Source organism: Triticum dicoccoides, chromosome 4B (assembly GCF_002162155.2).
Source record: "Triticum dicoccoides isolate Atlit2015 ecotype Zavitan chromosome 4B, WEW_v2.0, whole genome shotgun sequence".
NCBI classification, from domain to species: domain Eukaryota; kingdom Viridiplantae; phylum Streptophyta; class Magnoliopsida; order Poales; family Poaceae; genus Triticum; species Triticum dicoccoides.
The window spans coordinates 681263549-681279354 of record NC_041387.1 but is presented as its reverse complement, the minus strand read 5'-3'; the positions used below and the strand labels follow the sequence as shown (position 1 = coordinate 681279354).

The 15806-nt window shown below is 38.6% G+C and overlaps 2 protein-coding genes across 2 annotated transcripts in view; both read right to left on the bottom strand.

The window, feature by feature from the left end:
• The window catches only part of LOC119292352 (beta-amylase-like), a 3954-nt gene extending 2149 nt beyond the window's left edge, over positions 1-1805 (bottom strand). The window contains exons 1-3 of the mRNA XM_037571198.1: positions 1698-1805; positions 1093-1491; positions 617-781 (exon numbers count right to left, since the gene is read on the bottom strand). Of these exons, the coding sequence (XP_037427095.1) occupies positions 617-781; positions 1093-1491; positions 1698-1751 (618 nt within the window). The 5' untranslated portion in view covers positions 1752-1805. The remainder of the gene's footprint in view (positions 1-616; positions 782-1092; positions 1492-1697) is intronic.
• A 12245-nt stretch (positions 1806-14050) lies between these two features.
• LOC119292351 (heavy metal-associated isoprenylated plant protein 12-like) lies at positions 14051-15600 on the bottom strand. Its single transcript, XM_037571197.1, has 3 exons — positions 15453-15600; positions 15216-15294; positions 14051-14550 (listed from the first exon to the last, which is right to left on the bottom strand). The coding sequence occupies exons 1-3, from the start codon at positions 15459-15461 to the stop codon at positions 14330-14332; spliced, it is 309 nt and encodes a 102-aa protein (XP_037427094.1). The 5' UTR covers positions 15462-15600; the 3' UTR covers positions 14051-14329.
• Between the last annotated feature and the right edge of the window lie 206 nt (positions 15601-15806).

Below are 15806 nucleotides of genomic sequence, written 5' to 3'. Positions count from 1 at the left end.
CTCACCACATATAGATACTCCCTTCGTCCCATAATGATGTTTTTTGACACTACACTAGTATCAAAAAACGTCTTACATTATGAGACGGAGGGGTACTTCTTTTTTGTTACTTCCAAAAGATAATATATGAATTTGAAATATTGCGGGTCAATGAATCATTGGGACTACAGTGTGCAGAAATCCATTTTGGATTTTTTGGTGTAGCATAAATATATGAAATTAGTCTTTTGCCAATAAAAATACCATTTTAAGTATTTATATTGCACAAATGAATCCTATATTTTTCTCATATTGTAGTTCGAATGTGTCAAGATTGTATGATGTCTTATTTAGGAGAAATAAAAAAGAGAAAATTGGAATAGGGGTATGGAATAGCAGAACTGATGAAGTCGTGTTTAGCCATGCCTTGTTCTGATCTGAAATTGCCATTTTATCCTTGCATTTTTTTTATAAGAATCACTTTTCATTTGAGTGTTGGTTTGTTGAAAAAACTTTTCCAATGTAGATCGTCACTTGGACAATACTAAACAGCATTTGGTCATCACATGTTACATGCCTAAGTATATTGGTCGGAACAGAAGAGGAAGCATTTTTATTTGAAAAAAAAAACACTCACGATGAATTCTCCGATGCCTGGGAATGACCATCCGTGGCTCTGAGGATAGGATGGGTACCTCAACTCTCCAGCTGGGCCAAGTCCGACTTCAATGTCTACAATAACACCGGCATCCAAGAACTCTTTCATGTTGTCCCTGAAGCTTGCCATGTAATCGGCGTACATCTGTCACAGCCACACAGAAGAATCAAAGCTTTCTACCATCAGCACATTGTACTAACAAAATCACAACTATTTGTTCTTCCTGATTAGGCTCTAATTCTTTTCACTGGCTAGATTTCATTTCTTCCTGATCAGCACATTGTACTAACAAAATCACAACTATTTGTACTTGTATTTTTGGCACATTTTGGCTTTTGCTTGTATTTGGATTCATCATGAAATTTTCTCTCCAATATACACAAAACAACACACATTTGAATGAAAAAAATATAAGTACTACGAGAGAGCTAGAGTGGTGGTTTAAATTAATTAACCTGGACGGCAGATCTTCCATGGAAGAGAGGCTGGTCATCAACTCCAAGGGTGAGGTACTCAATGTTCCTAGTCCCATGCTGGTCGGTGTAGAAAATGTCTGGGTCACTCGCACCGACATCCCGCACCCACTGCGGGATCGGGATGTTGACGACGTCGCCGACATTGCCACCACACTGGTGGAGTGACATGATGGCCTGTAGCTTCAGTCCAGCCTCATGCACCAGCTCGAACAACTGCTTGTAGGCGGACCAGTCGTACACCCTAGGGCCCTTGGCCTCCACCAAGCCCCACCAGACGTCTACCATGACGCCATCCACACCTGCGTCTACCAGCCTCTTCAGCTGCGGCCTGAGCTCGTCACCCTTCTCGAACCTGTTGTTCACGCTCACCGCGTCCAGCTATTTATTTCCACAACGAAAACGAAGTCAAGGTTAGTACAAATGAAATACTCATTTGAGGCCTCAGATCTTGTTGATTTCACCCTTTTGAACTAGAGTGTTACGAATGACGGTATTATATGTACAACATTGCATGTGTGAATTATATCCTTGAAATGGATGTAGTGCATGGTGCTTAGAGATTGAGTTGAATGGATGGTGCTTACTGGGAGCATGACGTAGACTTGGACATAGTTGCCTTGTTGCACGCTCGCTTCCATTGTGGCTGCTGGCTATGGATGATGCTCTCCAACAAATGATTTGCTGGATATGGCATTGAGCTTAATTAAGGGGTCTATTTATACTATGAAAAAAGATGTCTCTGCCGATAGCGAGGCCAGTGAACCTAACTTTTCCAGTAAGATACGTCAGAAATAAGGTTGTCCAGTCAGAAAGGGCGCTTTGTGAACTGATTTTGGTTTTGTTTACCATATGCAGCCAAACTTAAAGGATAGAGATCATCGGTTTGCAGCCTTATACCATGCGCGGCTGATGCAGATCTGATTGGGAGAGAGATAGGATCCTTATCTATATAGATAACTTGGGATTCAATCCACGTCTCAACCAAACTCCTCTGTAATCTAGCCAACCGGCACCTTATATCAACACGCACGCATCCCGGCACAAGTTGTACATGTGTTTCCAAGGCCATTGTCTAACGGATCCTATCGAGAACTTTAGGAACAATCTCAACTTGATAAAGTTGTGATTGATGAAGAGTGTTGGAATTTGTAGAAACCAACACATGCTGTGTAAACCATGGGCTTCTGGAGTAGTCTAGGGCGGACACTACTGCATGTGTGCTGAGTTTGTTGTAATCTTGATCAGTTGAGGTAGAGATATCAGCACACAGGCATCCTTTCTCAAGTGCATACGCCTCCACCTATGTTGGCCTTGTTATATCTTTTGTGATGTTGTTTTCTATGAAAGTATTGTTCTCGTGATGATTCTTTACTTTGTTCTAAAGGTCTTATTCCACCATATATCTTAAATGCCACGTGTTCTGTCCATGGTACAAATTAGGTGCTGATCGCAGAACACAAATCAAAACCTGAACAATGCTGCCCAAACCATTAATTGGATGGCTATATCTTTGTAATATAGCTTAGCCATACTTCCACTTATTTATTTTCCATCTTTAAAGTAACTTATATCTAAAATTACTGTCGAACGATTGTTCTACATTTTTGGGTTAAAAATAGTTACTGAAAGGTTTGGTAATCGTCTTAAAAATGTGCCGGTAACGGTTCAGAAAAGCAGCTATATGGCATCATATTACGCGGGAACCTGAGTCCCAGAGGAGGCCAATCATCACTACTCCTGCGCTGTTAGCTGGGTCCCACTCTCTGTTTGACAGAGTTATATCGAGTAGTACGTGCGATAACAAGAAACTCGGAGCTTCATCTACCTCCATTGGACACTTGCTTCGCTCGAACCTTGTTCGGGCCATGTAAAAAAATTACATAGATATCCAGAGGTAATAATCTCGCACGGGCCAAATTGTTTTCCTTAGGCTTAGGGGCGTGGCGTGTGCAAAGCCCAAAACTAAGGAAATTTCTTATTCTTTGCCTGTGGCGACAAATTGTTGTTGAAACACCCAGACGAGAGCGTCATAGCACCAGTTGCCTGCAAAGAGCGGTAACTGTAGCTATAGTCAGTTCTATTGACTTTTATTGCGCGTTTTCCTTTTCTATTTTCTCCACAGGTTCAGCATTTTTTCTACTTATCCTTTTCATTTCCTTTTTTTTTGACATTTTGGCTTTTTGAAAATTCTGTAAACATTTTTTGAAAGTGCATGAATATTAGCAAGATCAATATACTTTCACACCCCACAAAAAAAATATACTTTCACAATTTACCGAAAAATGAGAAATACCTGTTAATGGGACACACGAAGAAGGCCAACCCAATAGCCTTTACATCCGCAATTGGTAGGTAAAAATGATTTGTTGTAAAACATACATGCACGTCTAAACAAAAAAAAAATTATGTACTCCTAAAAACTGTTTACATACTGCATTAAATATATCTTAAATGCCACGTGTACTTCTCGTGATGCTTTACTTCGATCTAAAGGTCTTATTCCACATATGTCTTAAATGCCACGTGTTTCGATCATGGTACTAATTAGGTGCTGATCGCAGAATACAAATCCAAACCTGACGATGCTGCCCAAACCATGAATTGGATGGCTATATCTTTGTAACAAAGCTTAGCTTTACTTCCATTTATTTGTTTTCCTTCTTTAAAGTAAGTTACTTTATACAAAAATTTACCGTCGAGTGATTGTTCTATGTTTTTCAGGTGAAAATAGGTACTAGTCAGTGTGTTACTCGTCTTAAAAATCCTGCCGCTACTAACAGTTCAAAAACTGCAGTTATATGGCATCCATTTACGGGGGAACCTGATTTCCATAGGAGGAAAATCAGCACTGCTCATACGCTGTTAGCTGCGTCCCACTCTCAGTTTGACATGTTTTTTTAGGGAAAGCCTTATGGCATATCTATAATCTATAATCTATAATACTTAAATAGTTGATCCCCACTACCAGATTTCTCTGCCCTCTCGTGCGTCCACATCATCTTAATTTTTTTCGGCCGTTTGATTAAACATATGTGGCCAAGATCTGCGACCAAGAGTTGCCGCGTGTTCGCTGAACGTCCCTCCCGTTCACTTCTCCTTCCACGAGCCGACAGAAGCGGAAGCGAAGCTCTTCTCCAACCGAAACATCAGCGACGGAATCCTCCTAATCTGGCCGCCCCGACTTCCACCCCCATCTCTTTCTCCCCAAACGGCACAAATCCCACGGGGCGACCGACACAACTGAGCCCAGCCTCCTCTAGGTTTGCGTCGGCTACCGCGATGAGAACCGGCGGCTACGGGCAAAGGCAGGATTGCAAGACCATTGATCTGGAGGATGGGTACGTGGGACTTATCTGAAAGGTCGAGGCTGTCGATTTTAATGTTCACTCCGTTGCCAAGGCTGCTCTTTTCTCGCTTGATTGTCAGGGTGGACCAGCATCGGCAGGTAATAAGTCCTTGTGTGTTACCTTATTGAGATTATCCCGATGGATCAGTCAATTATATATGTGTATTCTTCCTCCTCCTATAGGTGTTGGATTTGTTTTGATGATTCATTGGGTGTTATCGGCATCATCTCCAATGTCTCCACCGTAAAGAACTCAATCTCTGTGTGAAGGACAAGTGCCCCTACTCTTATTTTGCATTCGACAAATTCACCCGTGAGCAGGTTAATCCTTGATTATATATAATAAATTGATCTCGCCCATGAGCAGGTTAATCCTCGTCCTTGATTATATATACTAAATTGATCTCATCTTCGTGCCATTAATTTGCTTCATGCATCTCTTTTTCCACTTATAAAAATTATAGGCTTGACGAAATTTGGAATTCTGATCAACAGGCAAAGTTTTAAATAGCGCGCTAAGCCTCATAGCGGCGGACCTCTTCTAAATGCTATAGCGTGCTATAGCGGAGCTATAACGCGCTATTTAAAATATTTGTTTATTTTGTTTGGACCAAAGTCACTTAGCGCAAGACCTTCTCTAAACGCTATAGCGTGCTATAGCGGAGCTTTAGCGGGCTATTTAAAACCATGTCTACAGGTGATCCTCAAAATCTGGTGCAGCAATAAGCAAAGTGCTCGCCGCTTTCTACCAGCAAGCATGATGCATCTCAGTCTCAGCCTCTCTCGGTACAAAGAAGTAATGATTTTACTTTTTTGTCGGGTGACCACCATCACTTGAGCTGTAACCACATGACCAGCTGCCTCCAGCCAATCTACATTCTACGACGTCCAACTACTGCTGGATTATTAGGTATTTATAATGTATCAATTGGTTATGTCGGTTTTTTTATCGTTGATTGGTGATGTTCAGTGCACATCTCTTCTAGCAGCAGTCAAGTTGTCTCGATTCCCTGTAGGAGTAGATTGAGGAGCTTCTCCACTCATTGTTTACTCTGATTTGTTCGTTAGTAGCTATCCTCTCATGGCTTACTCTGAATTGTTTGCAAGAGGTGCTTGATGGAAGGATCATGTAAGCAAACGTTTTGTTCTTTTCTACCATGGTTTCAAGGTGGAATTAACTCGCAAAAATCAAGGTGGAATTAGAATAGAATTTCTGCACAAGCCTCGGATTCCTTGATGTTTTGCAGCTATATGGTACAGATAGATTCATGATGAAGCAAACACATTGAGAATTTGCTTCAGGAGAGGACTGTGTGTTGTCAGAAGTTGTGATAATCAAGTGTTAGAGATGGCAAGAGCATGTGGACCATTGTGCAGGCACCAATAAAATGCAGTCACACATATATACTTCAGTATTTCGTAATTTGTTATGCAAACAAGAAACCCCTTGAGAAAGAAGCTAATTTTGACATACCTTGAGATTCTTAATATTGTTGTTTAACACTGAATTAACAATTGTTGTTCTGCAACAGAAGTTGAGATTGGAATAGGTCCTTTGTGATGCGAGAATAGCCGGTGCTCGATCTACTTCACAAAAAGATTGACTTGAAGTACTAAAGATGATGTCCTTTCATACAGGGTCATAGTTCTCACAATACGCCTATATTATGCCATTATGACTGTTCTACTGTGTGTTCCTTATATGGAATACATCTCATGCCTTACTGGATTGGTTTGCTGCTTCAAACTGAGGATTGGCTTGCTGCTTCAGAGTGACAATATTTCCCATGTTCCATTGTAACTATATTGGAGAGAAACATGATGGCACCTTGGCAATTGAGGTATTCGATGAGCTCTTCCCTATGGTAAAAAATTGCTTCCCTTACACTATACATAATCGGTAGAGAAATCATACTACTTTCCCTTTGGCTAGAAATTGCTTATTTCGTATTACATATTTTTTGCAGAAATCTTGGTATTGTATTGGCTTACTTGCCTTTCCATCTAAACTATTTTCTCCTGCTGGTCCTCCCTCAAAGCATCTTGGTATATTTGTACAAGAATAAACTTATTCAACATTTTTTTTGAAAACATAAATACCAGTATTTCGTTGTAACTAAAATTGATGTCATATTTCATTTTCATTTATCCAGCTGCACTTTTCTTTGAAGCTATACATAAAAAGCAGAAAGTCCCGCAGCAACGTGCGGGGTATCATCTAGTTCAATCTGTGGTGGAGTTACATCGAGTAGTACATGACCACAAGAAACTGGGAGCTTCATCAACCCAACCAAACTAGTCTGACATGGTTTTTTATTCTTTGACACGGCTATGTCCACTCATATCACTCGTACCTTGCTCGCGCCATGTAAAAATACATACATCTCACGAGTTCATAATCTCGTATGGGCCGAAATGGTTTTCCTTAGCCTTAGGGGCATGTACAAAGCGGAAAACTAAGGGAATTTCTTATTCCTTGCCCGTCGCGACAAATTATCGCTAAAACACACAGACGAGAGCGTCATAGCGCCGTGCTACCTTCGACAGCGGTAAATGTAGCTATAGCCAGTTCTACTTGTTTTTATTACAGGTTTACAGTTTCTACTATTTTCAACCGGTTTCACAGTTTTTCTTCCGCATGTTTTCTACTTAAAATTTATTTTCTGGTTTTTTATTTTTATTGGGAAAACATAACATTTTCTAAAGTGCATGAATATTTTTAAGACACTTATATTTCTAAAATATATGAAATTTTTTAATAAATGATTTTTATAAACACAATGAATATTTTCCTAATGGATTTTCTTTAATAAATTCTATTTTCAGTTCGCACATATATATTAACTGAATTAAAAAATAAATGTCAACAATAGAGGTCGTTTTTCTTCTTGGGTTAGGAGCAATCTTTTTGTTCAATGCGAACAACATCACGTTGTTTATTCCTCCTTTTTGGGATAGAAACGAGCATATTTGGCTGTCCTGCTGCACATTATAGCGACTATTCGTCCATAAGAGCATACAATAGCAGGAACCAAGAGCATAATAAACAACCAGGTGAACTCGAGCACCCCTCAAACAAAAAACAGGTGAACCCATGCATATCTATGCCTCGCTTTTAACGAGCATTATGACGAAATCACTAATTGAGGAGTACTCCTCCCAAAGATCACTCCCACCTTCCCAGGTTGTGACAAGTGGCGCACTGCATGTGTGCCACTTGTCGCAACATGGTAGTTTTTTCCTTATGGCAGTGAGCTTAATTAAGGGTCTATTTATACTATGAAAAAAGATGTCTCTGCCGATAACAAGGCCAGTGAACCTAGCTTTTGCAATAAGATATGTCAGAAATAAGCTTGTCCAGTCAGAAAGGGCGCTTTGTGAACTGATTTTGGTTTTGTTTACCATACACAGCCAAGCTTAAAGGATGGAGATCATCTGTTTGCAGCCTTATACCATACGCGGCTGATGTAGATCTGATTGGGAGAGAGATACGATCCCTATCTATATAGGTAACTTGGGATCCAATCCACGTCTCCACCAAACTCCTCTGTAATCTAGCTAATCGGCGCCTTATATCAACACGCACGCATCCCGGCACAAGTTGTACATGTGTTTCCGAAGCCATTGTCTAACAGGCAACTTGACAACTTTAGGAACAATCTGAACTTGATAAAGTTGTGCTTGAGGAATAGTGTTGGCATTTGGACAAACCACAATGTTGTGTAAACCATGGGCTTCTAGAGGGGTCTGGGCGGTTTTCTGTAATCTTGATTCAGTTGAGGTAGAGATATATCCTTATCTGTATAAATAGCTTCGGATCCAAGCCAGGTCTCAACCAAACTCCCATGTAATATTGCTGATCGGCACCCTATATCAACACCAATTGTTGGCCTTGTTATATTTTTCTGTGATATTGTCTTCTTCCACCATATATCTTAAATGCCACGTGTTCTGATCATGGTGCGAATTAGGTGCAGATCGCAAAACACAAATCAAATCCTGACACAATGCTGCCCAAACCAGGAATAGGATGGATATATCTTTGTAAAATAGCTTAGCTTTACTTCCATTTATTTATTTTTCTTCTTTAATTTACCTTATATAGAAATTTACTGTAGAAAGATTGTTCTATGTTTTTCGGGTTAAAAATAGGTACTCCCTCCGTTTCCTTTTAGTCTGCATATAGATTTGGTCAAAGTCAAACTTTGTTAACTTTGACTAAGTTTATAGAAAAAAATATCGAGATTCACAATATGAAATCAATATTGTTAGATGCATCATGAAATTAATGTTCATACCATATAGCTTTAGTGTTTTAGATGTTGATTTTTTTCTACGAAGTTGGCCAAACTTTACAAAGTTTGACTTTGACCAAATTTTATATGCAGAATAAAAAGAAATGGAGGGAGTACTGATCAGTGTGCTAATTGTCTTAAAAATCCTGCTGCTAAGAGTTCAAAAAATGAAGCTATATGGTGATAATTCATCCTGGAGCCCGGGCTCAGCAGCTCCTGGTCAGAAAAAAATTCAAAAAAAAAATACTAGAAAAATTCAAAAAAAATCAAAAAAAATTGTGTGGTAGATAATTTGATGCGTGAGGTCCGCTCCAAATTTCAACTCATTTGGATTTTTGAGTAGGTCTCAGCAAAAAAGACAAATCGGGTTAAAACAGTTCATGAACAGTAAACTTTTTTACAAACCCCGGTTTTGTCTTTTTTGCACAGACTTGCTCAAATGTCCAAACGAGTTGATTTTTGCAGCAAACCTCACGCATCTAATTATGTATCACACAAAAAAATTGGAATTTTTTGAATTTTTTTTGTATTTGTTTTGATATTTTCCGTGAGCGAGGGTGCAGCTGAGCCCGGGTGCAGATTCGCCGCACTCGCTATATGGCGTCATTTTACGCAGGAATCTGATTCGCAAAGGACAACCAGCACTACCCATACGCTGTTAGCTGGGTCCCACACTCTGTTTGAAATGTTTTTTTTACTATTTTTAGGGAAAGCCTTATGGCTTATTCAATCTGTGGCGGAGTTACATCGAGTAGTACATGCGATAACAAGAAACTGGGAGCTTCATCAACCTAACCAAACTAGCTAGTTTGACATGGGTTTTTTATTCTTTGGCACGGCTACCTCCATTAGACACTCATGTCACTCGCACCTTGTTCGGGCCATGTAAAAATACATATATCTCCCGAGGTCATAATCTTGTATGGGCCGAAATGTTTTCCTCGGCCTTAGGGGCATGTTCCAAGCGGAAAACTAAGGGATTTCTTAAAAATGAGAGCGTCATCACGCAGTGGTACCTTCGAGAGCGGTAACTGTAGTTGTCGCCGGTTGTACCAGTTTTTACTGCCGGTTTCCTTTTCTACTTTTCTCAACCGGTTTCACAGTTTTTCTTCCGCATGTTTTCTACGTATCCATTTCATTTCTGGTTCTCTGCTTTTTTGGAAATTTTGTTAACATTTTTTGAATATTTTGTAGACACTTATATTTTTAAAATATATGAACATTTTTTGCATAAATGATTTTTATAAACACAATGAACATTTTTTTAATGGATTTCGTTTAATAAATTCGATTTTCAATTCGCACATATATAAATTCAATTTTCTAATGGTAGTCGTTTAATAAATTCTTTTTCTAATGGTAGCGCGCCCCCACGTGAGTCAGGACCAAATAGTGTAGTTTAATTCCTCCTTTTTTAATGGCTATCCTAACGCGGACCTAAAGGCTATTTCTAGGCCTTCTTGGTGCATCCCATTAACATTTATTTTTTCAATTTTAATAAATTGTAAAGTATATTTATCTTGTTAATATACACAATCACATTTTAAAAGTATGTAAAAAAATCATTTGTTATAAAACATATATGCACGCATTAAATAAGTAAATTATTCGTGTACTTCTAAAAAATGTTTCCGTACTGCATTAAGTATATATGTATTTTCTACATAACATTCATGTAACAAAAATGAGTTTACGGATTTAAAGTTATCATGTAGTTGAAAAGTGTTCACATATTTGAAAATGTTAATGTAAATAAAAAAAAGTGTTCACACGTTTCTTTAGAGAATTTATGTAAACAAAAAATTGTTCAGATATTGTTTCCAAAAAATAATGCAACATTACAAAGGGCACTATTCTTCTAAAATGTTCATGTAATTTTACTATAGTCCTACATATTCGAAAAATATATATATTCATTAAAAAATATTCCCTTATTTTTGCGAAAAATCATTTATTTTTCGAAAGTGTTACTCATTTTTCATAAAAGTTTCGTATATTTTAAAAAGTGTTATTTTTTTCGTAAAATTTAGTGTTAGTGTATTCGATAACAAGGGAAAACCGCAACTAAAAAGAAAAGGTCAAACAGCAAATAGAAAGGATAGAAGAATAAAAAGATGTGAGACATTAAATAGACGGAATAATAAAAAAGATGAAATATAAAATAATTAATGAAACGAAAAAGTAAATATAAATAAAGAAAAAAGGGAATAAAGAACGGAAATTGGAAACGAACAACAAAAACTAAAACAAGTTGTGCTGGGTTGTGTTAAACGTGTACGTGCGCATAGGCAAGTGCTTGCGATATTTGGCTATACGCGAGATGTAACTTCTATGGGTGAACCCTATTATACAGTCATTGCAAAGAATATAGATCGAATCATGCTGCCCATGGTCAGGTATTCTTTTTTCTTTCCTTTTTCTTACAATTTTAAATTTCTTTTTCATTTACATCTTTTTTGCAAACACTTGAACATTCTGGTAGTATGTGAACATTTACTTTCAGTACATGATTTTTTTAACTCATAAGGATTTATTTTCATATGTATGGACATTTTGATTTGGGATACATGAACATCTCCTCGGAGCTATGTAAACAGTGTTTGAAGTACGTGAACATTTGTTTTTAAAATCATGAACATCTAATTTTAAATGCATGACACTATTTCATAATGGACACAAAAATTCCACTATAAATTTACTTATACCGATAGTTGTAAGTGTGTAGAAAATAAATACATGGTTTTTGATGTTTATGAACACATAAAAAATCTGTAATTGCTAGCCCTAGTAGTCAGCCCATTTAGATGCTTTTCAGTTGATTTACGTCGTACCCTTTGCTAAGGGCATATAACCGGGAGCCCTTCAGCCAGCCTGTGATGGCTCAGGCACTTGTGCCTGGCAGTAAGCATTTCTCTAATTTTACTTCACTCTTTAATTGAATCTTATCTTATTTATTTTCTTTTATTTTTGAATTTTAATATTGTCTTATTTTATACTTTTATTATGCTTTTTTTGTGCAGTAAATGCATTAAATTGGGTTTTATACTCATGAACATGTGTTTTGAAATGCATGGGCGTTTTCAAGTATATTAAAAAAATTGTAAAATTCATTTGATTATGATTATATGGAACATTTTCATTAGTGTAATATTCTACTTAGTTTTTAGGAACATGTTTCAGAGATCGTGCATACAAAATTAAAACCAGCCAGTTTCTCGTTGCCCAAGACTAGAAGCAGAACGAACAGCCAGCCTCTCTTTTTTTTCCCTACCTCTGAGGAGGAGTAATGGTGACATGTCAATGAATATAAGCAAAGCGGGATATGCATCGGCCTGCGGGAACTTGGAGTTAGGAGAAATGCCACACCCAGTTGGGTTGAGGTAATTGTGCACATGCCCATTGTCAAGTGCTTGCTATATATCGCAATTCTGGAGATATAAAGTTTATTAGTGAACCCTATTATAAACTTATTGCGAAGAGTATATATTAAATCAGACTGCCCATAGTCAGGTTTTATTTTTTGTTGTTTCTTTTTTTATAAGTTTAATTTTAGTTTATTTTTACATCTTGTTTTAGCAAACAGTTGAACATGTTGGTAGTATGTGAACATTTACTTTAACTACGTGATTTATTGAAGTCATAAGGATTTATTTTCATATGCATGGACAATTTGATATGGAATACATGAAGTTCTCCTTGGAGCAATGGAAATAGTTTTTTGAAGTGCGTGAACATTTCTTTTGAAACTCATGAACATCTACTTTTAAATGCACGACACTATTCCATAATAAACAAACAATTTCCATTATCAGTTTATTTATAATGATAATTTTAAGTGTGTAAAAAATGAATACATGGTTTTCGATGTTTTTCAACACATAAAAAATATCTGTAATTGGCAGCCCTAGTATTCGGTCCATTTAGGAGTGTGGCGTTGCAAAGGCCGAGCTCCATGGAGCTTGTTTTGCAAAAACAAAAAATCAAAACATATTTAATAGTTTCAAAAAATGATAAATATTTTCCTACTAATACACATGCATATTATGCAAGTATGTATGAAATTTCATCAACTAATTTGATTATTTGGATGCTACACAAAAAAGACAAATATCTGGCCCAAATACAACAAAGAAAAAGCCTATTTTAATTTGTGTATTTGACTTTTTGTGTACATCACATATGAATAAATATGTTCATGAAATTTATAGATGTATAACAAAATTATATGTCTACATGAAAACTTTTTTCAGTTATTTTTTAGATGTGGAAAAGGTATCTTCGCTGAATAAAAAGTGAAGAGCTCAATAGAGCTCGGCCTCTACATGCACTTTTTGGCCCATTTAGATGATTTTCAGTTGATTTATGCCATACCCTTTGCTAAAGGCAAAGAAGCGGGAGCCCTTCAGCCCAATAAGTGTTTTGTTTGTTTTACTTTCATCTTCTCTTATTTATTTTCCATTTATCCGTTGACGGCAGTGCTTGTGCATCATTCCCTTCCTGAAGACGTTGTTGTTGAAAAATCCCATTGTCCTTGTGGTATAAAAAGTTGGATTGTGCGGGCATGGTCATTGTTGTAGTTTCTCGATCGCTATTTTGATCTCTCCAAGGTTTTTTTTCCTTTTTATTGGCTTAGGCATAACTTTGGTCTTGTATGACTTTGCTCTTTGCCGGTGGGGTTTTTGAGTGCCTGCATTGATATTGGTGGTGTGCTCCTAGTTATGCTGAGGCCAGGTGTGTGCTCATTATGCTTTGTATCTAGTTGGTGCTTCATTTGAGTTAAGAAAATCCACCATTTGCCAAAAAAAAATCCATTTGAATTTTTTATTGTCTTATTTTTACAAAACAATTCTTGAACAGTTAATACATTAACTTGTTTTTTATACTCATGGACATTTGTTTTGAAATATATGAGCATTTTCAAGTATATTGGAAAAAATATGTAGAAGTCATTTTTATTGTGATTCTATGGAATACTTTTCATTCGTGTAATACTTTATTTAGTATTTATGAACATATTTCAGAGATCGTACAAACAAAATTAAAGTCAGCAAAAATTTCCTTACCCAAAGCCAACGGCTCCTCTCTTTTTTCCCCTTGAGACCGCTGGAGCTCCTTACCTCGAGGAGTAGAGCGGGATATACTTGGGCCTGCGGCAACTTGGAGTTAGGGGAAAGGCCACACTGACACAGTGACACTGCTTCCTTTTTTTGTTGCGCCATTGCAACGACCGAAGGTGGCAGATAACCAGTCTCTGTCACAGGCCAGCTCAGGTTCACACAGCTAAAAAACTGATATCTGAATTCTGAAAAATTGCCTCAAGTTGATATTTGGTTCCATGTCATCACCAATCAGGCAAAACCCAGAGTCACATGTACACACACTGATCTAATTTTTGATTTGACTTCGATGTCTGTAGTGCACTATACCAGTACAGTACGCAAAGCGATCTCATTTTGCAGTGGAGATTATAATTAGCTATCTAGCACTCCATCAGAGCCTCAGATGTCAACGACTTTTTGCTGCTGTTGCCGTTTGCGTGATGATGTTGGGCTTCTCCTTCTGCAATGGGTTGCTTTCACTTCTTGTCGTCTTTCTTCTCCTCTTTCTTGTCATCCTTCTTCTCCTCGCCCTTCTTCTCCGCAGCCGGCGCCGGCTTCTTCTCCTCCTTGGCCGGGCCGACCGAGACGATGTCGACCTTGCCGAGCTTCTTGAGCCTCTTGGCGATGGCCACGGTGTCCATGGCGCTGATGACGGTCATCTTGTTGTCCTTGAGGTCCGCGGCGATCGAGTCGATACCTGCCACCAACCACGAGTAGAAAAATTAAAAGGAATGAGCTCATTTGTGCTGGTTGATTGGTTGCATCTGGACTATGATTAGATGCAACAAAACTATCTTCATTGATTAAGCAATATAAATCATGTTCATTGATTGATTAAACCTCTTTTTTAGAAGCCATTTATTAATTTGCATCTGCACTATGATTGCAAGCATATTGTAATGTGATGATTTTGATCGTTTGTGCGAGGATCTGACCGACGCCATATCGAGTCATGTCCACTCACTCACACGTAGGACGGAGGAGGAAAGGACCCATGTGTAGTTCTACGAACTTGGCTCATCAAACAAACAGAAGAGTAAAGCCATTTTCGTACTATCGTACAGGCATGCATGTAGCTTATGGCCCTACAGATTGACTTACTTGGCCGGCCACGTCTGATCAGGCGTCGCGATCGAATATCGCATTATCGCCTAGCAATAATTCATGCATACTTGCAAAATTCAGCTATGGTTCCAGAAATGGGTACCACAAGATGAAAAGATGAACTGACGATGAACGTCCGGGAGCCGGGAAGCATGGGAGGACATTTTTTCTGCCCCCTTTCTTTGTGAGATTCAAACAGCCATGCGAGATCAAACGAAGCAGTAACGGGAGGAAGATTCATGGGGTGCGGTTACGTACCGTAGATGTCGGCGACGGCCTCCATGGCTTTCTGCTTGGTCTTCTCGTCGGTCATGGTGGGAATCCTCAGCACCACCTTCTGCATATGCAGCACGATAAAGGAAGCGAGCAGTGAAGAAACGTTTCCCAAGAGTATGTTCTCCCTCCCAATACTCATGGATTTCAGCGACGCCATGATCGACTTAACATGCAAAAACTGAAGGAATCGAGGGAGAAGACACTCTCAAACTGGCGTACCTGGGCCATCTGGCAGGAGGGAAAAGGCCGGCCGGGAGAGACTCAACTCAAGAGGGACAGGAAACAGTGGGAACTTGTGAAGAGTGTGTGTGTGTGTGTGTGTGTGTGTGTGTGTGTGTGTGTGTGTGCATGTGATGACGATGTTCTCCATGGCCATGGGGGAGGCTCTTCTTATACTAGAATGTTCGGACCTGATGGTGATCGGGTGAAGTGTCAACTTCGTGTGGAACGCCGAACGATCTGCAGCACATGCCAACAAAACCCAAACCCAAAGCCGCCCGCGTATACAAGGTGTTTTCACACGGCCGGACACCCCTCCAGTTCAGGAACTATCCGAGCTGGATTACATACAGG